The sequence below is a fragment of the Asterias rubens genome, chromosome 6 (genome assembly GCF_902459465.1).
Source record: "Asterias rubens chromosome 6, eAstRub1.3, whole genome shotgun sequence".
NCBI lineage: Eukaryota > Metazoa > Echinodermata > Asteroidea > Forcipulatida > Asteriidae > Asterias > Asterias rubens.
In genome coordinates this window covers 21,699,039-21,725,159 of record NC_047067.1, presented here as the reverse complement: position 1 = coordinate 21,725,159, position 26,121 = coordinate 21,699,039, and the positions used below count along the sequence as shown (strand labels likewise).

At 41.2% G+C, this 26,121-nt stretch overlaps 1 protein-coding gene, 1 long non-coding RNA gene and 2 pseudogenes across 2 annotated transcripts; 1 reads left to right on the top strand and 3 right to left on the bottom strand.

Moving 5' to 3' along the window:
* Positions 1 to 241: 241 nt before the first annotated feature.
* LOC117291417 lies at positions 242 to 11,144 on the bottom strand (annotated as a pseudogene).
* A 214-nt stretch (positions 11,145 to 11,358) lies between these two features.
* On the top strand, positions 11,359 to 11,969 carry LOC117291648 (annotated as a pseudogene).
* A 338-nt stretch (positions 11,970 to 12,307) lies between these two features.
* Positions 12,308 to 14,693, bottom strand: LOC117291649. The gene is made up of 3 exons (XR_004519183.1): positions 14,177 to 14,693; positions 12,679 to 12,782; positions 12,308 to 12,329 (listed from the first exon to the last, which is right to left on the bottom strand). It is a non-coding gene; the product is annotated as an uncharacterized LOC117291649 (long non-coding RNA).
* Positions 14,694 to 17,879: 3,186 nt separating this feature from the next.
* On the bottom strand, positions 17,880 to 25,149 carry LOC117291847 (dnaJ homolog subfamily B member 11-like). The gene is made up of 10 exons (XM_033773779.1): positions 25,056 to 25,149; positions 23,822 to 23,978; positions 22,715 to 22,803; positions 22,184 to 22,313; positions 21,667 to 21,809; positions 21,184 to 21,266; positions 20,873 to 20,930; positions 20,136 to 20,247; positions 19,434 to 19,593; positions 17,880 to 18,948 (listed from the first exon to the last, which is right to left on the bottom strand). Exons 1-10 carry the CDS (start codon positions 25,118 to 25,120, stop codon positions 18,884 to 18,886), a joined length of 1,062 nt encoding a protein of 353 aa, XP_033629670.1. The 5' UTR covers positions 25,121 to 25,149; the 3' UTR covers positions 17,880 to 18,883.
* Between the last annotated feature and the right edge of the window lie 972 nt (positions 25,150 to 26,121).

Below are 26,121 nucleotides of genomic sequence, written 5' to 3'. Positions count from 1 at the left end.
GGTTAATACGTTTTTACTTGCAATCACTGAAAGTGAGACGAAAGTGATTTTGGTGACTTGTTTTAGTACTCATTTCTCAAAAACTACAGCACCTCAGCAAGTAATATTGTAAGGGAAGCTTTCTACCATCATTATCTTCAAACTGAGTAAGTTTAATGTAAATCTGTGGACATTATGTTTTGTGTTACAAAAAGTACCCAAATCTTAAAACTGTTAAAATACAAAAATTACACAAGTACAGTTACTTCCTCCAAAAGTTCTGATCTTGCGCCATTTTTTTCTTGAAGTTCTGAAACCATTTATCTAGGACCGTCATGGGGATCCAGCTGATGTTTGGCTGGGGTGTCATCTGCGACTGGTTTATTCTGAACGACGAGGCAAAGTTGTAGAAGTTTTCCAACATCTTCATGGAGAACTCTGAGAAGCTGGTCAAAGTCGACGTCTAAATAAATGGAGAGAAAACAAAAAGTAAGTAAAAGGCACTGGACCCCTTTGGTAATAGGCCGATCCATTTAGCTCCGCCCCATCATTGCGTATTGACCAATCACATCCCATTGCGCAACACAAAGTCTGACAAATAAAGTCTGACATGCGTATGCTTGGCGTGGGCGGACGAGTTGTGCAGAATGGCATAGGAGAGCCTCACATGTTCTTGCTCACATGTGCGCCGTGGGCGGAGCCTAATGGATCGGTCTATTGTCAGAGACCAGTTTTCAAGCACTTGCCATGCCCATGTATCCCAACATGTATGCATAAAATTTAACAAACCTGTGGAAGTTTGCCTTAATCGATTATCAAACTTCCAGAAAATAGTTGAAGACAAAATTCTTTTTAGAAGTCTGAGAAAGGCTTCACGCCTGAAGTCTTTCGCAGATGCAAATATTTCAGTGAGAAATCACTTCTTTCTCAAAAACTTTGTTACTTCAGAGGGAGCCGTATCTCACGATGTTTTATTTTATCAACAGCTCTCATCGAGTCGCATTGTGTTTCTGATCGTGATGTCCGATTGTGTTGTGCAAGTAAATTATGTCGTCGTAAATAGTGGTGAGCAACACCATTGGTTCACCAAGCAGGAAGCCACGACTATTGTGGTAGTTGTCGTGGAGGTACGATTAACCGAGTAGTTAAAAAACGATAGTCGCTACTCGACTAAGCAATCAATAGTTGCGACTTTGACACTAGTCGCAATAGTCGCCCAGGCTTAATTGCATCACGATTAATTGAAGACGTAATAATAATAAAGACAAGTTCTTATTCAGCGCATTTTTCAATAACCATCTCAATGCGCTTTAGATTAGTGCCCTGGTCATTGGGCAAATTACATCCCTGTAATCTTTCTCAGCCCCCCGGGGAAGTATACAGCCCTGAACTGCCTTGGCACACCAGTGGCTTTTTCATACACAATATCAACCTCTACCCATTTATACCCCTGAGTGGAAAGAAGCAACTATAGTCAAGTGTCTTGCTCAAGGACACAAGTGTCATGACTGGGATTCGAACCCACACTCCGCTGACTTTTCCACCTGAACTTAGATTCAATGCCCTTAATCACTCGGTCATGACACCCAACAAATCCGATGCAGCCCTTTCATTTTTCAAGTGTTACTAAAGCTTCCAAATGTTTCCGCCCCAGAAAAAGCCCTAATATTTAGGACTCTGTTTCTGTGAACAGCACAAAGGAAGAGTCTATAGAGGGCTAGGCGCAACCTGAACTCCTGAGATACTGGGCCCAGTTTCATAGAGCTGCTTGAAGACACTGGACACTATTGGTAATTGTCAAAGACCAGTCTTCTCACTTGCTGTATCTCAACATTTGCATAAAATAACAACCCTGTGAAAATTTGAGCTCATTCGGTCATCTAAGTTGCGAGATAATTATGAAAGAAAAAAACACCCTTGTCACACGAAGTTGTGTGCTTTCAGATGCTTTATTTCGAGACCTCAAAATTCTTAATCTGAGGTCTCGAAATCAAATTCGTGGCAAATTACTTCTTTCCTGAATACCACCTTAATTCAGAGGGAGCCATTTCTCACTAAGTTTGTTACCATCAACCGCTCTCCATTACTTGTTACCAAGTAAGGTTTTATGCTAATAACTATTTTGAGTAATTACCAAAAGTGTCCACTGCCTTTAAGCACAAAATAAGCTAAGCAAATCAAAATTATGCTAACCGAGATAAAGTTACCAGCCAGTGAGAATTTTTTTAACAGTATTTTCTACTTGAGAAGTTCTATGCAATTGGGACCTTGTTAACCGGAATAAAGTTACCACATGTACAAGGGTGTTTTTCTCTTTCATAATTATCTCGCAACTTAGATGACCGAATGAGCTCAAATTTTCACAGGGTTGTTATTTTAGGCAAATGTTGAGATACAGCAAGTGAGAAGACTGGTCTTTAACAATTACCAATATCCAGCCGACTGTGCACAACAACAAAATAAAAACGTACCTGAGTAGTTTCTGCTGGTATCTGATGCTGGATAACGTGAAGGGGTTCCACAGAGATTCCAATCTGTGACATCGTCTCCATCGGCTGCTGTACAGGCATAGACTGCATGAATCATAAAAAGACAATCAATCAATCAACCCACAGAGGCAGCAAGGGTCCATTGCGCCGATTTCATGTGTCCACGTCCTACAGCCTCACGCCACATGTGGGCGATTTCGCTCGGCCGGCCAAGTTGTTGGGCCTAGGATGACCGAGGGCGGCCTCTGTCTAGTGCTAGGCCTCCCCTGGAGTTGATGGCGATGCTTTAGAGCTTTTTTAGCTGGGATGTTGTCAGCTAGGCAAGCGACATGACCGAAGAAGGCAGAGTGGCGGTGTTGAATTAGTTGGTTGATGGGGGGGGCGGACACGTTCTTTGGGTGACCTCATTGTTGTTGACGAAGTGAAACCACTGGATGCCAAAAATTGATCATTGACACTGGACACCTTTAGTAATATTTTCAGAGACCAGTCTTCTCACTTGGTGTATCTCAAAATATGCACAAAGAACAAACCTGTGAACATTTGAACTCAATTGGTCTTCGAAGTTGTGAGAGAATAATGGAAGAGAAAAAACCCTGTTCGTACGAAGTTGTGTGCTTTCAGTTCAGATGCTTGATTTCCAGACCTCAGCTGAGGTAATGAAATCAAATCAAATATTTTAGTGAGAAATTACTACTTTCTCAAAAACTAGATTACTTCAGATTCAGAGGGAGTCGTTTCTCACAATGTTTTTTACTATCAACGGCTCTCCATTGCTCATTACCAAGTCAGTTTTTATGTTCACCAATAGTGTCCAATGCTTCTAACCAAGATGATTTCTTGCTTTGCTTTAGGGAATATCTCAATAGTCTTGCTCTGGGCAAGAAGGATTGTTCCTGTAGGTATTTGGGCAATTCCAAGCAAACATGGACATAACACACAAAAATCAAGTTTATGTCACAACTTTCTTTCCACTTAGAAGTTATAGCTAACATATGAAACCAATTTATTTTTAGTTGTTGACAAGGAATGAACCCAATTATTGCCAAATCAGAACTCGGCTTGGGCACCATGTAGGCGTGGCTACATTGCCTGGAAAACTGTAATGCGACTGACCGTAATGCGACTGACCATGGTTTTGCCATGTATACCTAAAAGTTCAAGTTGCTGACCATTTATAAGTATCCTGTTGGATACTCATGTATAAGAGTTGTGTGTTACATATAGTAACACTTTCACAATCTTTTTGATAGAGGAGATTTTTGAATTGTGACAAGTGTTTTTTACCATGTTGTGATGTCATTATTAGTCATGACCGAACTTTCACCCAGAGCCTGGTGGTGAGAAGGTCATTGTGGTAGTAGTGGGTATTCCTGAAATATTGAGGTGGGTGTGGAGGTCAGTGGTCAGTGACCTACCTGGACTCAAGGATGTGGTTCTTGCCTCATTCCAGGAATGACCACTCCTCAAGGAGTTGAAGGGAAATAAAAGAGGGATGGAGAAAGTAAATGAGTTATTCTTATCTAGGGCACCTTAGGGCGCACTTCTATGTTAAAAGACATATGTAGAAATAAAGAGACTGCATGCAGAAGAAGTTAACAAAAAATCGTCTTCCGTGAGTCTTTGTATTGAGTAATTCGTACAAATGATATTGTTCTGAGAAGCAGTATCACAACACATGTCCTTTTTGTGTAATGCGACTGACCGGTCTTTACAACGTTATAACATCCAGAGCACAAAGCCCACAACATTTCTAATAATTATCAATTCAAAGCCTTGGGTGTCAAGTACAAATCAGTCTATAAACTTAGAGGAAAGAATATCTCACACAGAACTTCTAGCACCACGATCGAGAAATGACACTGAAAAGTGTTATGCGACTGACCGTGGAATTGCCCATTTGCACGTACATGGACATGTAATCATAATATTTTGCGGGTGGAGATGTGACAGTTATGCCAATAAAACGGGATATAAACACCGGCCTGATGAAACATATTGACTACATTTTTTTGTCAACCATACCTTTCTTCAAGCCGACTACTTTAAAAATGGCACTTGGCTTTTCGTTGGTGATGAAACCGAGAAACATCCAGACCATTTCGCCCTCCGGTGACGGCCAACTGAAGTAGATGGCCCCGCCCATTCCCTCTGGAAACGCTCCGGTCCCGGTCAGGAAGACAACAATGTGGTTGATGGTAGCCGCATTGAAAATGTTGAAGAGGACATGAGTGTCGTCTATCTGTTGCATGTCCGTCTGGACCTAGAGAGTAAAATGGGTGAAACTAGTTAAGAGATGGTTGCGAGAACTAGATGTTAAATTTGCATTTGGGATAAAGAATTTCATATACTTTTGATTTTACCATTACACCGACGAGTAACTTTCACAAGTTCTCAGGCATACTCGATTACTTGGGTGGGATTAGAACCCAGGACCTTTGCAAATCTGTAGCAGTGTCTTACAAACTAGACCACCTAGAGTGCCTGGTAGCTAGAGGCAGTTTGAACTCTTTATTTAGGATGGTAAGAAGACACTGCTCGTTAACTGCAACGGTCGATGGTTCGAATCCCACCCAAGTAATTTGCCTGTGATTTTTTTTTCACAGAACTCGGGAAATTACCGAGTACTAACATATCGGTGTAAAGCGGGTAAAACCACAATTGATCTGATTGCGAGTTTAGTGTTGGGGATGGGGAACAGAGGGATCTCCCTCACTCCGAGGTCTCTGTAGAAAGACAACGATGTGGTTGATGCTAGCCGCATTGTCATTGTTAGAGGATGACGTGCGAGTCGTAAACCTTTGAATGTCCGTCTGGACCTGAGAATAGAATGGGTGAGAATAGTTAAGAGATGATTGCGAGTGTAAAGCCCGGTTCTTACTTCTTCCTGCGAAAGCGAATGTGAATGCGTTGTAACTTTGCACCCCAAATTCGCAAGGAATAGTTCACATCAGTTTGCTAAGTGCTAAACAGCCATGTGAAATCGTCACCATTTGTTCTATCGCATAAGTGCATTCGCATTTGCAGGAAGTATGAACCTGACTTTACACTCGCAATCCTACTGCTACTTGCCGTCAACTCGTTTGGTGTCGTCCACTCCGTCAACACAACCAAATATCATTTTGATAAGTTATTCCAATGGCCAACAACTCAGACAAGAGAGCATTGTACTTTATATAGCCCAGGTTGGACTCCTCCGTTGCATGCAACGCGACGGAGTCCAAAGGTCCCGTACCATTGCGAAAGATTTTCTAAAATCTGTTAAAAATATTTCTACCTAAGTTGGGAGTCTGAACTTTTACTCACATGTTCCTTGTAGTTGGAACTCCAAGCCCGCGTTATTTAAAATTGTTGACTTGTCTCCTTTGGTGTTAATATTTGGTGAAAAGAAATTTACGTTTTCCATTCCCACATCGTCCACTAACTTCCGTGTAAACACTTTCTTGCACTGATCACTGGCGGCGCCATCAACTTGCGTCAACCACTCACTAAGCAGATGGATAATAGTCAGCGAGCAATTTACACAAAGCGCAGAACATAGTATACCGAGCATAGACGTCTTGTGCCAAGACTCCATGTGCTGGAAGCGTATCTTTTTCCCAGGACAGATGAGGCCGTCAAGTTGGCGCATGCTAAGTGGCCTCATCGGTCCTAGGAAAAAAACATACGCGCGCAGGAAAGCGCCCTCTGTTGTCCGTCTATATGACAAGAAGAAGCCATGTAAAAAAGCAAGATGGCGGCAGACGGCTTTGCTGCTTATAAATATTTTATAAGAAAAAAACTCACTTTGTAACCGAAATTCAACCTGAAACTTTAAAAAATTCTATTTGAGGTGTAGTGCTTTCCAGTTTTATGCCTCCTGGATTTTAAATGTGTATTAGAGGAGTTGAAGGCGATTTGATGGCACCTACCCAGTTGACGGCGAATAGCGGCAAGACAACGCACTGCACTCTAAAGCCATGCGCACTTGAGCTCACACTATCAAGTGGTATACGATGATCAACATCGCCAGTGCAGAACTTCGACATATTTTCAGAAATAATTTCTTTCATGGATATATTTGTTAGCTGTAAACTCATTGAAAATATAGTGAGGGACACTATGAATTTATATATGAACGGAATTTCAACTTCTCAAATCAGGTAAAAAATTAAGAAAAGTAGTCAAATTTGTGTTCGCATTGTAAAGAACCTTTATACCCAGGACGTCAGTGCAGTGGCACTCTAATCATATTATTTGAGTTTGTTTTTTTAGTTTTTTTTATCAGGTTAATTTTTTAATTTCTTTGGGGTGTTTTAGTTTTTTTTTTAATAAGTTTCAAAGATCCATTCTTTTGTATTTAATCTGTTCTTTGTTATTTTTGTTAGTATTTTCTCTGTAATAGCGGCCAGAGCACTTTTGTGGATTTGTGCGCTCTATAAGACCTCGTTATTATTTTCATTATTATTATTGCGCCCAACAGAAACTCTGCTCATTTTTCTTGTTAACTTTACCTCTTTTCACCAATCCAGTGCTTTCTTAATATTTTTTATTTTAAAATTTTCATCCACAGATTTCCTGTTTTTCTTTTTCACTTATCCAGAGAAACGGCACCCTCTGAAGTGCCATAGTTTCCGAGAAAGAAGTAATTTTCCACGAATTTGATTTCGAGACCTCAGATTTAGAACTTGAGGTCCCGAAATCAACCATCTAAACGCACACACCTTCGTGTGACAAGGTTTTTTTTTCTTTCATTCATATCCCGCAAGTTCGATGACCGATAGAGCTCAAATTTTCACAGGTTCGTTATTGTATGGATATGTTGAGATACACCAACTGTGAAGGCTTGTCTTTGACAATAACCAATAGTGTCCACTGCCTTAAGGGAGAATGCTGACTGGCTCATTAATGTCTCAATAACAAACATTACACAACGTACCCATGGCTCGGTACACCGTACCGATGTTCCCGTAGGCTATGCCCAGTCCGGCGATGGTTTCCCGTTTGACTGTGGACTTCCAAGCATTCCACAAGGAGCAAGATGGCCGCCTCATTGTCCTTCAGAGCTGATGATGAAGAGAAGAACAGATACAAATCAAAAATGATTTTGATTTTCAAATAATTATTGACTTCTTTAAAGTAATTATCCCTGGGGGTGCTATCTGATAGTGGCTTCCTTTATATAGCACAATAGGAAAAATATAGCACAACTACGTCCCATATCCAAAGAGGTCCAAGGCCGAGGTCTTGTTGGATGTGAGATGCAGACGCACTATATTTTTCCGTTAGCCCTATATAGGACTCTTCCTCTGTACACAGATACAGAGTCCTAACTATTGAGGCCTGTTACTGGGGCGGAACATTTTCAAAGCTTCATAACTCAAATCTTACCTGCAACAAGCCACTAATTTCAACAGATTCACATTCCATGGCGGCATACATTTTTCTGCGGTGGATTTTGGTCCTCATATATTCCCCACGAATCCGTCATTTTCGTGAAATAATGCAGCTCCCAACGTTAAAAAAATCCTGTTTTTATCTTTTTCTCACAGTGTTGTCTGTTGCCGTGCGTCTGCGTATACATTCGCATGCAAGACGCGTGATGCAAGACGCATGATTTCTTGGTCACCCTACTCTTGACTGCACAGCATTAACACACAAACGCAACGCAAGATTTGCGCATCTTGCGTAAACACGGTAGACTGTGAGAGTACGAACAAAAATGGGAATTCCTTAACGTTCGGAGCTGCATTATTTCATGAAAATGACAGATTTTTGAAGAATATATGACGATCAAAACCCACCGCAGAAAAATATATGCTGCCATGGAGTGTGAATCTGTTGAAATTAGTGCTTTCTTGCAGGTAAGATTTGAGTTATGAAGCTTTGAAAATTTTCCGCCCCAGAAATGTACCCTGATATCCAGGATGTCACTGTAGTATTACGAAAGTGTAAGGCTGCCAGGGCTAATTTTTTCGTATTCCATGAGGGTGTGTGTGATAACTTATAATACTTAAAATTCAAACCTGTGTATATCTTGCCGAGGCAGTTTAAGGCACGCGACTTCATCGCCAAGTACCCGATCCTGTCGGACAGCTCCAGGTGTATGGCGTGGTAGACCAAGGCCATGTCGTAGTCCGGTGGGCTCATGGAGTAATGAGTGAAGCCAATGTTGAAGCAGGATACAACTAGAGCTGCCTGGTCACCTAGGGAAGAAGAACAAGTATGATGTAAGAGGGTCGTTCACAGTTATCAACATTTCCAATCCTGTCAGTGTCAGAAAGCTCTAGCTGTACTGCATGGTAGACCAAGGCTGAGTTGTAGTCCGGTGGGCTCATGGAGTAATGAGTGAAGTCGATGTTGAAGCAGGAAACCACTAAAGCTGCCTGGTAACCTAGGGAACGAGAGCAGGTATAATGTAAGAGGGTCGTTCACAGTTATCAACATTTCCAATCCTGTCCAAGAGCTCCAAGTGTACTGTGTGGTAGACCAAGGCCATGTTGTAGTCCGGTGAGCTCATGGAGTAATGAGTGAAGCCAATGTTGAAGCAGGAAACCACTAGAGCTGCCTGGTCACCTAGGGAACGAGAGCAGGTATAATGTAAGAGGGTCGTACACAGTTGTCAACATTTCTGATCCTGTCAGTGTCAGAAAGCTCTAGCTGTACTGTGTGGTAGACCAAGGCTGAGTTGTAGTCCGGTGGGCTCATGGAGTAAAGAGTGAAGCCGATATTGAAGCAGGAAACCACTAAGCTGCCTGGTCACCTAGGGAAGGAGAGTAGGTATAATGTAAGAGGGTCATTCACAGTTATCAACATTTCCGATCCTGTCAGTGTCAGAAAGCTCTAGCTGCACTGCGTGGTAGACCAAGGCTGAGTTGTAGTCCGGTGGGCTCATAGAGTAATGAGTGAAGCCAATGTTGAAGCAGGAAACCACTAGAGCTGCCTGGTCACCTAGGGAAGGAGAGTAGGTATAATGTAAGAGAGTCGTTCACAGTTATCAACATTTCCGATCCTGTCAGTGTCAGAAAGCTCTAGCTGCACTGCGTGGTAGACCAAGGCTGAGTTGTAGTCCAGCTGGGCTCATAGAGTAATGAGTGAAGCCAATGTTGAAGCAGGAAACCACTAGAGCTGCCTGGTCACCTAGGGAAGGAGAGTAGGTATAATGTAAGAGAGTCGTTCACAGTTATCAACATTTCCGATCCTGTCCGAGAGCTCCAAGTGTATGGCGTGGCAGACCAAGGCCATGTCGTAGTCCGGTGGGCTCATAGAGTAATGAGTGAAGCCAATGTTGAAGCAGGAAACCACTAGAGCTGCCTGGTCACCTAGGGAAGGAGAGCAGGTATGAACGAGAGAGCCCAATTTCATAGCGCTGCTTAACTGTAAGCAAATTTGCGTGCTTACTGTAGCAGAAAAATTTGCTTAAGCCTTAGCGTATTTCACAGGTTAGCAGAAAAATTTGACGGCCATTGCGTGTTTACCATGGATTTGCATTGTGACGTCATTTATTTTCGTGCGGTAAGCACCGGAAGGTTAGCATGCCTTTTCATGTGCTTACGGTTAGCAGCGCTATGAAATAGAAATTGCACAGTAAGCACAAAATGGACTGTTAAGCAGCGCTATGAAACTGGGCCCAGGTATGAACGAGAGAGCATACTGATCGAAACGTTGAAATAACTTGCCTCTTTGTTTTGCAAACACAAACTGTTTTTGCTGATGGGTAAGGGCATCGGTGAACCGCCCCTCCGACCGAAAAGTGGTTCCCAAGTCCCCATGGCGATCTGCCACGGCAACAGGATCTTCAAGTCGCTCGGCGATAGCGATGGCTTCTCTTAAGTACTCTTTAGCTGTTCCGAAGTCTGCTGAAGCCCTGGAATGCAATGCAACAATCATAAATTTAGGCTGGTTTTATCCCATTGGTTGAAAAATGTCATATGACGACGTTTACCAGGGCCAAATTTTAGAGAGCTGCTTAAGCAGAAAATTGTTGCTTTTAGCATGGAGCAATACTCCATGCTTTTAGCAATTCCAAACAAGATACCAGGTACAGATAGCACACATGACAAAATATCTTGGCTGGTAAACTTATTCTGGTAAGCAATATTGTTTGGTGTTAGCTACCTTTGTGTTTTGAAAGCAGCTCTATGAAATTGGGCATCTGAATTAAAATTTTGAAGCATAAAAAAAGACAACCAGATAGATCGGTGGCTTCAACAAACTTACCTACAAGCATTTCCAAATGACTGTAACATTAGCCCCCTGTTCTTGTCGCTCATATTCCGTTTCAACAGCGGCTGGAAAACCTTGGCAATAGCCTCCTTCAGATGTCCACTCCCAAGAATCCAATCCCCGTGATGGATGGTTGCCGTGGTGATCTTGTCCACGTCGCCCATCTCGACGGCCAACGTCTCAGCCTCGTCAAGATACGTCTTGGCATCCTGCAAGTTGCCGAGAACAGTGAGCATTCCGCAAGTCCAACGCCGCCTGAAAGTGCATCTCCCTCAATGATGAATCAGAGGGCCCAGCATGGATCCCTGCGGAACCCTCCTTTGGTGTTGGCAGGTTGCTAGCACCCAATGGTGTAGACTTTGCTGCTTTTTATTCTTGTTGAGCAGCCTCCAGGCCTTTGCTAAGTGGCCCAATGGACATGTAAACTTGGTACTTCAAGTGAAAGCTGGACAAACAAAAGGCAGACGACATCCGTATTCAAATTCATGAGGTATTGAAACATTCTAAACCTCCTAAATCCAATCTATCGAAACGAGAATTCCAGGCTATAAATGACCTCTGCTGGGATCCCTCAATACACATCCTGAAGGCTGACAAGGGTAATGCCACTGTTGTAATGGACCGCAATGAATATGATCAAAAGGTTCAAAGTATCCTTGACACAGAAACCTATGTCCGCCTAAAGAAGAACCCGATCCCATCAGTTGAAAGGAAGCTCGCTGCCATGCTCCTCTCCCTAAACCGTAGCACTGCCATACCCACTCCATTGTACAGACATCTCAGGCCTTCGGCCTCGAAGTGCCCGAGATTCTTTGGTCAGCCAAAGATTCACAAACCAGATAAACCGCTCCGCCCTATTGTCTACTCTCGAGGTTCCCCTACCAAAAACCTCGCCCAACACTTGACTAAGCTTTTATCGATATTATCAAGGGAATTGAATTACAGTCATCCGATATATTAGTGAGTTTTGATGTCAAATCTCTTTTCACTAACGTACCCACCAATGAAGCTTGCCAAATAACCAAAGCGGTACTAGAACATAATGAAACTCTAACCGATCGAACCAGCCTAACGCCAGACCAGATTCATGATCTATTAATGACATGCGTGAAGTCCACATACTTCCAATGGAGAGATGGATATTACAGACAGGCTTTAGGAACTCCCATGGAGTCTCCTATTTCCTCAGTCTTAGCGAACATTTTCATGGAAGATTTTGAACAGAAAGCCCTGGGTACCGCTAGACTCAAACCCAAACTTTGGCTCCGATATGTGGATGACACGTTCATCATTTAGTCACATGGATTGGAAAACCTTGATGACTTCCTTAGTCACATTAACCGCCAACACCCTAACATTCAGTTCACCATGGAAACTGAGACATCCGATTTATTACCTTTCCTTGATGTACTCATTTCCAAGAAGACTGATGGTTCTCTAGCACACACCGTGTACAGAAAACCCACCCATACAGACCGCTACCTCTACGCTCGGTCATTCCATCCTCCTTCTGTGAAAGCCTCAGTGAACCGGACCCTACTTCAAAGGGCACACATTATTTGTTATAAGGAACATTTACCTAATGAACTGGAGCACCTTAACACAGTGCTAAAAGAGAATGGGTATAAATGGGTCAAATCCTATATACTTCACTTTCTGTCAAAAAGAGAAGATAAACGCAAAATGTTAAAGGGGGGTACAGAACTGGGATCAACTAAGTGCGAAAAACTGCACTTACGGCCAATGCAACTATTGATAAAACATTGTCTTTGTGTTTAAGAGGTAATTTCTCAGTCAAATAAAAAGGCTTCATATGCATCTGAAAGCACACACTGAATGTAAATTTTTCAAAAAGGGTGTTCTTTCTTTCATTATTATCATGAAACTTCGATGACCAATTGAGCCAAAATTTTTGCAGGTTTACTTTATGCATTTGCTGGGATACACCAAGTGAGAACACTGGTTTTCGACAATTACCAAACACCTCCAGTGCCTTTAAACTTACCTGCTCAGTAGATATTTCTGGGAAGCTAAGCGTATCTTCAAGTAACGTGGCCGCAGCAGGCAGATTGGTCAGAAGTAGAACTTGGGCCTCGGAAATCCTCTCATCTGTGATAGATGACAGACATTTTACATGGTTGGTAGTAAAGCATCTTGCTCAAGGACACAAATGTCTTGAACAGGATTCGAACCCACACTCCGATGACTTAAGGCCGAGTCACACTGCAGCGATAACGAAAACGATAATTATCATGGCGCAAAGAGAACGCATTGTATTGGTTGAATTGCTCCACGCAGAATATGCACACTCTCATTCAACCAATGGAATGCGTTCTCTTTGTGTCATTATCGTTATCGTTCTCGTTATCGCTGCAGTGGGACCGGGCCTTTAACCACCAAGTTCTATAGCACATTTTACACTGACCAAATCAATGCGATTAACATTATTGCCCTTGTCATCGAGTCAATAACATTCCTATAAACTTTCTCAGCTCCCTGGGGATTTCAACCCCGAGCTGCCATGGCGCTCTAAAGGCATTTTCACTCTCAATATCAACCCCTACCCTCGCAGGTACCCATTTATACCCCTGGGTGAAGAGAACGAATTATAGTAAAGCATATACTCCAGCACATACCCCCCTCAAGCTGAGCGTCAACGCTCGAGTGGGAATCCGTCCCGGCCCAGCCTGGAAGAGACCCAGAGGGCGACCTTGCAACACCTGGTTGCGCCAGCTAGAAGTGGACCATGGCTCACCGGCACAGCAGCTGTGACAGTCTAAAACAAATCGATACGTCCCTCTTGATGGACCACAGAGAATGATGATGATGATGATGATGATGACGATGACACAAATGTCATGACTAGGGTTTGAACCCACACTCAGATGACTTGACCACCAGAACCAGAATTTGATGCTCTTAAAACTACTCGGCCATGACACCATAAAGCGAAAGAGGCAGAATTTGAAAGCACACAGAAAAAGAAAGGGTTTTGACCAGGGGCCTTTCTCAAACCTAGGTATTTGGGCTCCGGCTCTGCGCACTGGTACGCAGTGGAAACGCAGAGCTCAGCCTTTAAACTGCCTTTTTGGACCAGCGCGTATTTCACGTGGTGGTTCGAACATCAGGGCCCAATTTCATGGCTCTGCTTACCGTAAGCACAGAATCGGCGCTCACGGAGCAGGGAATTCTGTGCTTACGGCAAGCGTATTTCACGGGTTATGGCGAATTTTGGCTTCTGCGCGTGCGTATTCCACGTTACATAGGCATTCTACGCTTACAAGGCTAGCGCAGAAATTCGGCGCTTGCACGTAAGCGGGAATCAAGTAAGCGCAGAATTTCGGCGGTAAGCAGAGCCATGAAATTGGGCCCAGTAGATAGAGCTTGGAGCCTATAAGCCAGAGCCCAAGCCGAGGTTTGAAAAAGGGCCCAAAAGAAGTTGGAAACACAACTTCAGGCATAACTATTTATTGCAATAAGTAAACTTGACAAATATCTCTTACCGATGGTCAATGGTCTTTATGTCTCTGCCTGGTACTCTGCTAGCAGCTTTTCATGCTGGGCGCCGGCGTCCAGCAGTATCTCCTGAATCTCTCGTCTATTGTCATTTGATAGACTTAACTTATCAATGTATTTGTACGACGTCTTGGTATCCTACAAGCCTCGAACACCTGGGTGTATTGTAGTATGTCGAGCATGAATATGGACCAATGAGAACAAGGAGAGAACCAGAACAGCTGGTATCCTGGTCACTGGTAACACATAGAATGACGATTATCCATGTGGATCTGGATATGAAGAGAAATGAAAGTATTTCAGAACTGAACCTAATTTTAAAAAGCCTGTAAGCAAAACAACTGTGGCTATTTTATCAAACATGTGATTTCACTATGTTACTCATGGCAAAATATTTACAAAAGGGACCAGGTAAATAAAATATATAGCCTAACTAAGATTAGAGGGACGTCCTGAAGGCGCAAAGTAATTGAAAATCTGAGTCATGATGGTCGAGTTGGGCCCGTTTACGACAAGTCCACTGAACACATTTTTGTCCAATCCAAAGAGTGTCCATAGTCACTTCGTACCTTGCAAAGGTACGAAGTGTCCAGGGTACGAAGTGGCAAAAGTACGAAGTGTCCTGACACCTCGTCTATCGTCACGTGTAATCAAAGCCGACCACAGCCACATTTTAGAATCGAAACCGCAGAGGGCAAGAAAGGGCAAACACAATCAGTTCAAAATACCCTGCATCTCATCTACCATCTACGAACAATCTTTTTTTCAAAGAACACTGAGAAATTATGGAATAATCTGCAACAATCCCTCATATATACATGTAGATTCCAAATCCCACCAAATCTTCAAAAGTAATTACATTCACAATCTAGCTAGGCCTAAACAACAACAAAACAAATTAGAGGACGCTCTCCTGACCTCCTTTCTACTTCTACTTGTATACTCGGTAGGGTCCATAAGACAGGACGTAAAGCCGAGGGACTACTTGTCCATGAGCGGTGCAGGGGTGCGTTTGTACATGGTGCAAGTAAAAAAGACTCATTGCTGCTTATAGGTGAGCAGTCACCACTCCCCTGAAAACCTCAACTGAAGGGGAGGTGATGATATTGCCGGGGAGTGAGTTCCACCAGATGACAGTTCTTGGGAAAAATGAGTTTGAGAATGACTGTATCCTACCTGGGATGATCTGATATATGTTTGGGTGGAATGATCTAGTATTACATGGGATTGCTGGGTTGAGGTATAGGTCTGGATTGACTGCAATAGTTTGGTTCTGGATTTTGTAGAGGAGGGTGAGGCTGGCTGCCTGGCGTCGCCTTTCTGAGGTGTCCCATTCCAAGGTGTTCAACATAGCCGACACGCTTTCAGTGCGGAGGTACAGCTGCAGAACGAACCTGGCAGCACGTCGTTGAGTGGCTTCAATTTTGGTTATGTCTTTCTGGGTGTATGGATTCCAGACAGGGAATTGTCAAGTTCCTGTGTCAAGTTCCCCAAGTTCTAGAAGTAGGATTACATTATATTCAACCCTTTAAAAGGATTTGGGTACCTTTTGTAACACAAAACACAATGTCCACATTTTCACATTCATTAAACTTTACTCCGTTTGAAGATTGGTAGTAGAAAGCGAACAAAAAGTACATAGACCCTTTAAAGTTTATTTAATTTTAACCAACAACAAGCAACGTTACCTCACCTATGGACTCGATTACACTCCAAAATGACATCAACACCCTCAACAGATGGGAAACTGATTGGCAGCTCTGTTTCAACACCTCCAAGTGCCACTTGCTAAGGGTTACACATAAGAAAAAACCAATTGTGTCTAGCTAACATAAATTATTGGCAACTCAAACCTTGCAGAAGTTAAACATCACCCATACCTAGGAATTGATCTCAGCCACGACCTGAAATGGTCAACACATATTAGTCAAATAAGCTCCAAGGCCAACAGGATGAGGGCTCCTAAAGAGGAACATCTACTACTGTAATAGCAATGTGAAATCCATAGCATACAAAACGCTAGTCAGGCCACTACTCGAGTATGGCTCTACTATCTGGGATCCCCACTTCGACACAGACATTAAGAAACTTGAACAGGTCCAAAATCGGGCTGCCAGATTCACAGTTCGTGATTACAGCCGTGAATCCAGCATTACTGCAATCCTAGGAAACCTCAACTGGGAATCACTCCAGGACAGAAGGACTAAATCTCGTTTAACATCCGTCTACAAAGAAACACATGGTTTAACACCTAACAATATAAAGGAATATCTCAACTCATGCACCGGTACAACCACAAGATCATCTAGTAGCCAGCATACATATAAACAAATCCGTGCCCACAAAGACTGTTACCGGTTCTCATTATATCCCAAGACCTTGCCAGAGTGGAACCTACATCCCCAAGACATCCGTACTGCACCTGACCTTAAGTCATTTAAGGCTGCGCTAGACTCCATCAACATCCACCAAGCGACAGAAAAAGCGCATTACAACAACTAATGGTTTGCCAAGCTGCGTTGCGTTTAGACCCCTACCCGACGTACGACGACAACCTCACCAGGTGTTTGTACGGAGACCAATACAGATACAGATACATTACAACAAAACACTTTGGAAGTGTAACTAAAAGTCAGTGCCATCCGATTTGTAAAGAAAGTAATATAAATTTGACATTGCATTTTCGTACGAAAACGCTAAAAATGTAATTGTAAACTAGTGGACACCAACTACACACTATGTACCACACACCTGCAACCTACATTGGGAGATATCCAGATCCAGAGCTGCAAAGTGAGTGAGTGTTGTTAAAATGAATGTTGCATGTTGTCTTCCTCCATAAACATGTTTTACTTTTATAATCAACAATCTTACCCAACACAATTTAAGGAGCCAGTAGTAGTACTAGTTAGTCAGGTAAAATTCAAGCGAATAACCCAGGTACCTTCATGCAAATCACTTCAATTCAATAAACACTTTCCAATTTCCATAGTTGATTCCTGGGGGAGCAGAGGAGAGCACACGTTTTGCTTTTCGGGAATTCCAGAGAAAGACATTCTCTTTAGGGCACCACCTTCACAAACTCTGTAGCACGCAACATACAGGCATATAGTCTTGGTGCAAGACGTTTCTCGTTTCCTTTTCACGCACACCGCGGCCAATTCACCGACAGCGCGCGCACCGACTCACCTGACTAAGGCCGTGTCCGAAACAACGACTTCGGCTACAGCTACGTCTAGATCAGCGCGTCTACCAGTGTTGAAGAATAGGCAGATGCGCGCGATCTAGCCGTAGCTCTAGCCGAAGTCGCCGTTTCGGACACGGCCATATAGTCCACTCACCGCCTCCTAAAGTCAGGTGATGCTGGTACTCAGTTATTTTTGCATTGGCTTAACACAGCGACGTGAAGAGTACCAGTTATATAGTGAGTAGAGTAGAATCCTACTCGTACATGTACCATAGGAAATCTCTTCGCATATCTTGCACCAATGGGAGACTTTCTGGGACGATAGAGGGCAGCAGACTTACCGGGTAAATCCATTGTTCTCAGAATTATGCGCATGTTCAGAACTACGTAAACAATGGAAATTTACCCGGTATGTCTGCTGCCGCCTAGCGTTGGAAAGTCTCCTATTGCTAAATTGACATCTCTACAAAGACTACTAAATAAATAAACATAGAGATCACAAAATGTTTGTCAAGTACTGGAGATGGTTCTCCGTTTATTCATGTTTCATTATAAATTACTACCGGTGTCTTTTCATTTACAACAAATAAGCAAGTGAGGCTCAGTAAAGCAGATTTTGTTTCTATTGTTGGGAAGATGAACACTCACAAAAGGACTTGAGATAAGATAGTTGCACTCTGCAAAAAGTAATGCCATCTGCAAAAGTTGCCATGGCATTACACTTCCAGGAAAAAGCAATTTGTAGAGTGAAACAAATGGGGGGAAGCCCGTTTGCTGCTTTATCAATGTCGCTGTTTACAACAAAAATTAAATGACTTTATGTGCAGTCTTCATTAAAGCAGAGTTGCTGTGTGAAGCCAATACAAACCTAACAAATATTTCATAAAATGACAACCAAAGACTTGTGCATTATTGTATACCTTTTTCAACAACCCTAAATTTAATACCTTGGTGTTTTTTTGGATCGCGCAAGGACAAATTCTTGTATACAAAATGACTTTTTTTTGTGATACATGAAATAAAACTAGTGATGGAAACATTAAAACATACAGAACAAGAAACAGTCATCTGAAAATATACATGTACATGTATATTGGGAAAGTTGTGTAATAATCACAGATATTTTGAGATTAAAAAAAAAAATGGAAAAAAATATTCCTAATAATACTGCAATAACCGTGTCTTCCTGTAGAAATCTGGGGTCTGTACACAATAGCAATCGTTAACACTAATCTCAACTCGCTCATAAAGGAACCTGACTAACCTTCAGTGTGGTTAGACATTAATTTGAAACAGATGAATAAATGTTCAATTGCCATACATGTAAACCAAAAAAAGCTTGTTCAAACCCAAGTGTGAAGCCAGTTGTATTCACACAGCCTTCAAATATAACTAAGGATCCCGGTGAGTTTGTTCACAAACTTTTTCAAGATGGCTGTCTTTTTTTAACACAAGTTAATCAAATCAATAAATCTACGAAACTTTTTGCTAATAAAAAAATCCCACATCAGTACCCTTGAAGACCGTTGTAGACTTTGGGTTTGGCTCCTTTCTTCAGTAGATTTTTTATATCTGGGTTGGGGAAAAAGAAAAGAACACAAGAATTGGGATCAGTATTGCAGAAGTACAGTAATATAAATTGGTGTATGACAACTGGGTTTCTTTACAAAGGGGGAAAAAAACATGTAATTTTCTAGAAATCTGTGATCATTCATTCTGATAATGACCTAAACCATCTCTGCCCTCACAGGTACCCATTTGCCCCTGAACGAACAGAAGTAATTGTAGTTAAATGTCTTGCTCAGGGACACAAGTGTCATGACCAGGATTCGAACCCACATGACTCAGCCACTAGAAATTAAGCCTAGTGCACTAAACCAAGACGCATTGATGTGTGCAACTCATAGTCATAGACGTTAAACCAATGTTTGTATGAGAGAGATTGGCTGTTGCCAGCTTGGCGTTTATACCCCCTTGTGGGAGTTTGCCACGTTCCCTTGACAGGAAGATCATCTAAAGAAACAAAAACAAACACTGTAAACAACATTCAAACTCACGTTGTTTTTCCTCTGTAGTAAAGTCTCCTTTAGGAAAGTCCACATCGAACGTAATGACGAGCATTCCTTTGACGTGGTTGTTGTCATAATTAGGCATGCCCTCGCCCTGTTTGTGCATCTTAGCACCGGGCCATGTCACCTTCTCTCGGCTGATTTTGACCTTTAAGAATTATACAAGCATTCAAAAAAGAGCATGAAAAACTTATTTCTATAAAGAAGAGAATCTACCTGGCAATTAGACACACACTGTGTGACCCAAACCAAGTATATATTGATACCTCACCATGCAATGCCTCAAATCCCATATGGAAAACTTAATCACCAAGTTTGCTTCCATCTAGTACTTCTTGTGACCTGCTTCACATATGTAGTTTCTTACAAACTTCATAAACATTATATGCACTAATGTCACTCCAGAGTGTTTCAAGTCCTAACATTGTGTGGACCTCTTTCGTTCTCGGGTCCACACTTCATATCCTCTTGTGGGAGTTTGCCTAGTTCCCTTGACAGAAGATCATCTTTCTGTAAAAATGTATATGCTAAGAGCATTGAGTACCTTGTTGGTAGATACGCGCACTAAAGACTTTGGTATAATAATATGTTATGATTAAATAAGTGTATACAAGTTATGCGTTAACCCCCAGTTCAAGAATTACAGCATACATGAATAAATGAATAAATGAATAACAATTTTGTAAATACCTTGTGGCCATCTAGATGAGGAATCTCCATTGTAAAACCAGCTAAGGCGTCTACCAGTGATATCGTTATATTGGTGTATAGATCATCACCTCTACGTTCAAAACGATTGTGCCTAAGAGAAATCAGTGAGAAAGTTCAACATGGTTTTATAGATTTTACTTTTATGAAAAAAATTGCCCAAGAAAAAGCCAAAGGGATCTACAATAGCCAATTAAGGTCAAGGGTACAAGAACAGTGAAGACAAATTACTGGAAGTGTGTGCACCAATACTGCCTTGTCCATAATGCCATGTAGAAATAGTCTATCTCTTGTGAAATCAAGCCCAGATTATTTAAATTCATAGATAATTCTTCCATTTTGGATTATACTAACCCTCCCACTACCTGACAGTTCAATATCATCCACCCTGATTTTGAATGATAGATGAACTTATCCAGCCTACTACATGATTGCATGCAGTGAATGCATCTACACAGATAGACACAGTTATGATTCCATGCAGTGAATGCATCTACACAGATAGACACAGTTATGATTCCATGCAGTGAATGCATCTACACAGATAGACACAGTTATGATTCCATGCAGTGAATGCATCTACACAGATAGACACAGTTATTATGTGCACAGTTATGCCATCCTACAAAGCCCATGCAGTTGAATGGTTTCAAATGGTCGGGTAACTTGAAGAAAATTGTTACCAAGAGTAGGGGGATTGAAACATTCACCAGACTTACTTTTCTGCAATAATTCTAAATCTGAGGTCACCAGGTTCACCATCTATATGAGGCTCCCCTGAAAAAGAAATACAAAATTTTAATTATTATTCAATTGGGTTTTCAGTCCATACCTGACTGCATGTTTTCCCTAGAATAATTCTCTTTGGTTTTCTTCCCACAAAACTGAAACTTCCTTCTTACACTTCTCTCCATGGCCGTGGGGTTCTTGGCTGATTAAGTTCACTTTTCAAAGAATCCTTGGCTCCACAACCATAATTAATCAGTACAAATAAACAAATATAGATAAATCATGAAGACTTTTTGTTTACCTTCTGCCAAGAATGGATAATCCTGACCGTCCCTCATCCCGGGCTCAATCTCAATCTCGAGCAACTTTTCTTCATTCACCAACCTTCAGAAAAACACAAAACATTACAGTTGCCATCTAATAGTTTGGTTACTACACAAGTCGGACTCCAGCTTTTAACCATTTTAGTTCAAAAGTTTGGCCCATGAAGACTTATACAATTGAACGATTTAAATGTTCTTCATCTGATTTTCCTTTACTGTGTGATGATTCCCTCTTGTGTGCCTTGAGCACCTTAATTTGGTGGATTTTGGCGAGGTTTCCTCAGGCTTGCGAGCAACAGTAATTAAGTTCACTTATGAGGCATCCTTGCTTTCATTACCAGAAACTTACAGTAATAACATCTAAAACTTGTTTTTCATCGTCCTTTCTACACAGTCATCCTCAGTGCTAGTCAGGATCCCACGTTTTTATAAAGGTTTTAAATAAACCACTAGAGACTTACTTGACTCTTGCACACTCGTCACACACTTCATGCTGCGTCATCTGAAATCTCCCTGGTCCCAATTGATGTGTTCGCATCTCTTGCCTACAGTTACACTTCCTGGTACCCGGTGCAGTATGTGCCACTGGTTTATATCTTACAGCCTTAGAACAAACAAATAAAGTTTCAAATTGTGCAGTGACAAACAAAAATAAAAACTTTTACATAGTTGACACCAACATTAATTACAGTATGGGATTGAATACTAAAGGACCACTGTTTACAATGTAAAACTAGCAGAATGCCTCCCAAAAATAACATTGGGTGTGATCCCTGGCTAAATGACAGCAACGGTCATATGGCTTCTGACCGGAACCCCCAATCAAAGTTATTTACAAATTAGAGACACCGCCAACATATGGCTAGATATCTCAGTTGTTAGTGCGCTGGCACGTTAATCCTGAGGAGGTATTTGGTTCAAATCCCACTCGAGTAAATTTGTCTTTGTTCAACCCAAAATCCTTTCATGAAAACTTACCTCTACAAAATTTCCGGTATAAAGTTCTTCTAGCGATACAGGTAGATCCATTGTTATGTCATCACCTCGAGGTGTCTCGGGGTTCCGTTGCTGACCTCCAAAGCCAAAATGAGCAAAATCACCAAAAAAACTGCAACAAAATTGTGGGGAAAAAAAGGAAAAAAACAGTTGTTTCAGAACACATCACACACTGTCATTCATGATCACCATTCTCTTTTAATAATAATAATAATAATAATAATAATAATAATAAGACTTGTAATGTGCACATATCCACCCTGCTGGGTGTTCAAGGCGCACTGGGTGCTGTAAGCGAAGAATCCCTTGTAACAAGAGGTACGCACGCGCCCACAAAGCGAAAATTCCCTTCTTACCCTAAAAATACGCTTGATGTAAGTGTGGAGTTCCCTGCTTCCATAAGTGCCGCTACTTTGCTTACGGTAAAGCAAAGCCATGAAATTGGGCCCCATTGGAGTTTCTGGGAGTGGTCTTGGTCCTAGATTTGATGCAGATGGGGGGAGAGTAACATACCTTGAGAATGGGTCGCCATGTCCTTGTTCCTTCACTCCTTCCTCACCATGTCTGTCATACTGTTTCCTCTTGGCGTCGTCTGATAAAACCTGAGCAAAATCATTATTTTCAATCATTATTATTATTAAAAATATGTGATAATTTGCATCAGCTGTAAACAAGAATGTTAGTGTTACAATACATTCAGGCCTTGAACTTCGCTCATGAAAGGGCACAGAAAAATGTCCATCTCATTGGGGCATCTATGAGTATCATGTTTTCAGTTTGTAAATTCAATCCAACCAGAAGTATTGCTTTATTTAAAACTCAATATGTTTTGCAAGTAAGACCGCTCAATTTTGACATTTCCTGATGGAAAACTACCGCAAAATTATCATAATTCATCCTACTAAAGTTATTTACTTCCTTCACAAAGACAGGATGTCAACCAATGTACAAAATGTATGAATTAACACTGCATTAAATACTAAGCCCCGCCCACTGCTTTGTCAGTCCCTGCCTCCTTCTGAATAATTCATAAGAATATGATAAACTGCTGGCCAATCATACAAGGCCACAACAGCTCAATGAGTGGGTGTTTATGAATGAAGTAGAATACAATACATAAATACATAATGTTGATCTACATGAACACATAATATGGACAATGCAGAACTGAGCTTAGCATAATTAGTGAAATGGTGTGATTTGGAATATGATTTGCATAATTCATAGTTTTTAACATGCATTGTGGAGTATCATGGTCCAATTTCATATAATACTCTAACACATCAGTATAGCATTAATGGCTGAAATGTCTTGCTTAAGGACACAAGTGCACAGACCGAGACTCGAACCCATGCTCTGCTGATCTGACACACCAGAGCTTAATTTCATAGAGCTGCTTTAAAAGCAGAAAATATTGCTTAAAAAGTTTCTGCTAAGCAAAAGTTGGCAGAATACCAGTCACAGATTGTACATACGAGATGGCATATTGGCTGGTAAACATATTTTTGGCAAGCATACTTTTGTTGTGCTTAGCTACCTTTTGTGCTTTAGCAGCTCTATGAAGGAGTCCAGTGGTGCTCATAACTTCTCGGCCTTGACATGCATATGAAATGTTCTTACCTCGTAAGCTGCACCTAAATCTTTGAACTTCTCTTCCGCTTCTTCATTGTCTGGATTCTTGTCTGGATGATACTGCATGGCCAACTTACGATATGCTTTCTTGATTTGGTTCTTTGTTGCCGATTTGGGTACACCAAGGATCTTGTAGAAATCTCTCCTGATGGTTCAAAATCAGACAAATCAAAAATACACATATCATGAATTTTATTTTCCCTGGGTTAACTATACTAACAATCCAATTACAACTTATAAATTGACTCAATTGTTAGCCTGCAAATGCTGGTCAACATACACAACTCGCACATGCACACACTCATAGTTACGCAAAGTGATTTTTGTCAGGTCCGTTGAAATATAGACATACTTCTTCAGCAACAGTTGTGGAAAATTTTCCTCATCCTAGTCCTACCACCACTTTTTCATACATTATGAAATATTAGAAATGATATCTTATTTAACAATTTTCAAAAAAAATTGATATTCCTTTATTATTGGTAAAATTTAGTGAATAAGTGGTGCCGGGTTCATACTCCCTGTGAATGACAATGTGAAGCGGATTCCAACATCACAAAACTCACTTCCTTCACATGGCTGTTTTCGCAGGGAATGTTTCGCAGGAGTTGCGAAATATTTGTTGACTTTGCAAATTTGTAACCTCATTATTCGTATCGCATTCAGATTCGCAGGAAGTATGAACTGCGTACATTAGTCATTACCCGTACATGTAAATATACATACGTGTGTATTAATCCCCAATAGACCTTATGCATTGACGTCATCCAGCCGCCATCTTTGAGGTCAAACGGTGACGAAACAATCAAAACGCACATAGATTGACCAATGAACAATCTCCTTTTGACCTCAATGCGGGAGCGCCGTACTGAAATGACGTCATGTGCATAAGGTTAGCAAAATATCAAGAGAGGGTGCTGTTGAACACACACAAAGATCCCACAAAGATATAAGCGATACGTGCGCGAGTCGTGCATGACAACATACATCGCATAGCAAACTGCCCCATATGCCTTCCCACAACGCATTGCGGTTCTGAATCTCGCTAAACCTTATGGGCTCCCTATAGCAATTGGCAGTGTACTCAACCGTCAACGTTAAAAAAAAACATTCATGTTTTGATAGTCCTACTAAAATTAGTAAAAACGGTACAACTCACACATATTAATGAGTATATCTTCAACTATCATTTATTGTAAAGAAATTATTGAAAAAAACTTACCCTGCGAGTACAGTTAAGCAAATGTGTAGGATAATAATACACACACTGCATAGTGAATTCGCCATGTTCTGAAATTTAATTTACCGGTGTTTGGTTCCTTGTCGCCTCAGCATCGGAAAACAGCTGCCGTAAATAGAGCACCATACTAAAGTAAATGATACACTTGTTGTACATTATTTACTCCAATAAATTTTCACAAGCCTTCCTGGAAGTTCCACGTCGAGTAAAAGTATGCATTATTCATGAGGGAGATGTTTGTCACGCCTTCAAAGCTGCAAATTTCGACTACTACTCATGATAGGTTTTTTAATATTCATAAAATGGGCGGGATACTACTTTTTTCAAGATAGAGGGCGGTTTCCATTGTGACCACTACGTGAAGTAGGGTCTCGTGAAAAAGAGGGATGTCTGATCCCTTCCCTATTGACCGGTTTATTTATTTACTACAAATGCAATTCTTTAAAAATAAACCTTTATGTTTATAACAACTTTCTTGATTAATTTAGCAACTCGCGCAACCAGTACCCAAGACAATTCCCTCAAGCAGGTTCGTGGGCCTTGAGCCAGTGAGTCAGAAAAACTCTGCAACCATTATGTGTCTCGTAAGTCTTTGTGATAGGCGCAACATATACAATTGAGAAAACAAAATCTTGTTGAAGGAAACATTTTGTTTAGAAAACACTCTTTATCAGGACAATGTATTAAAGGAGACTGTCCTTTTTTGGCTGATTTGACCCAAAAATTTAGATTTGTATTTTTCACGAAAACAATGTGCTAAAAATTTAGTTGTAGTTTTATACAAAATATCAGGATCCCATACGTCATAACAGGCATGAACAAGAGAAAAACAAATCCATATTGGGAAAAAATCGGGCAATGAAATTTGAGATTTTAAGACCAGAATAAAATATTTTATAATGCGATAGGCTATCTTCTAATTATGCAAAAGCCTCTGATCAAGCCTCTGATCAAGACATTTTCAAGTGATCAGTTCATCTTTAAACATTATCTAAAATTACTTTATAGTTTATTCATATTTCTTTGGGTGAAATACAAACAAAAAGAA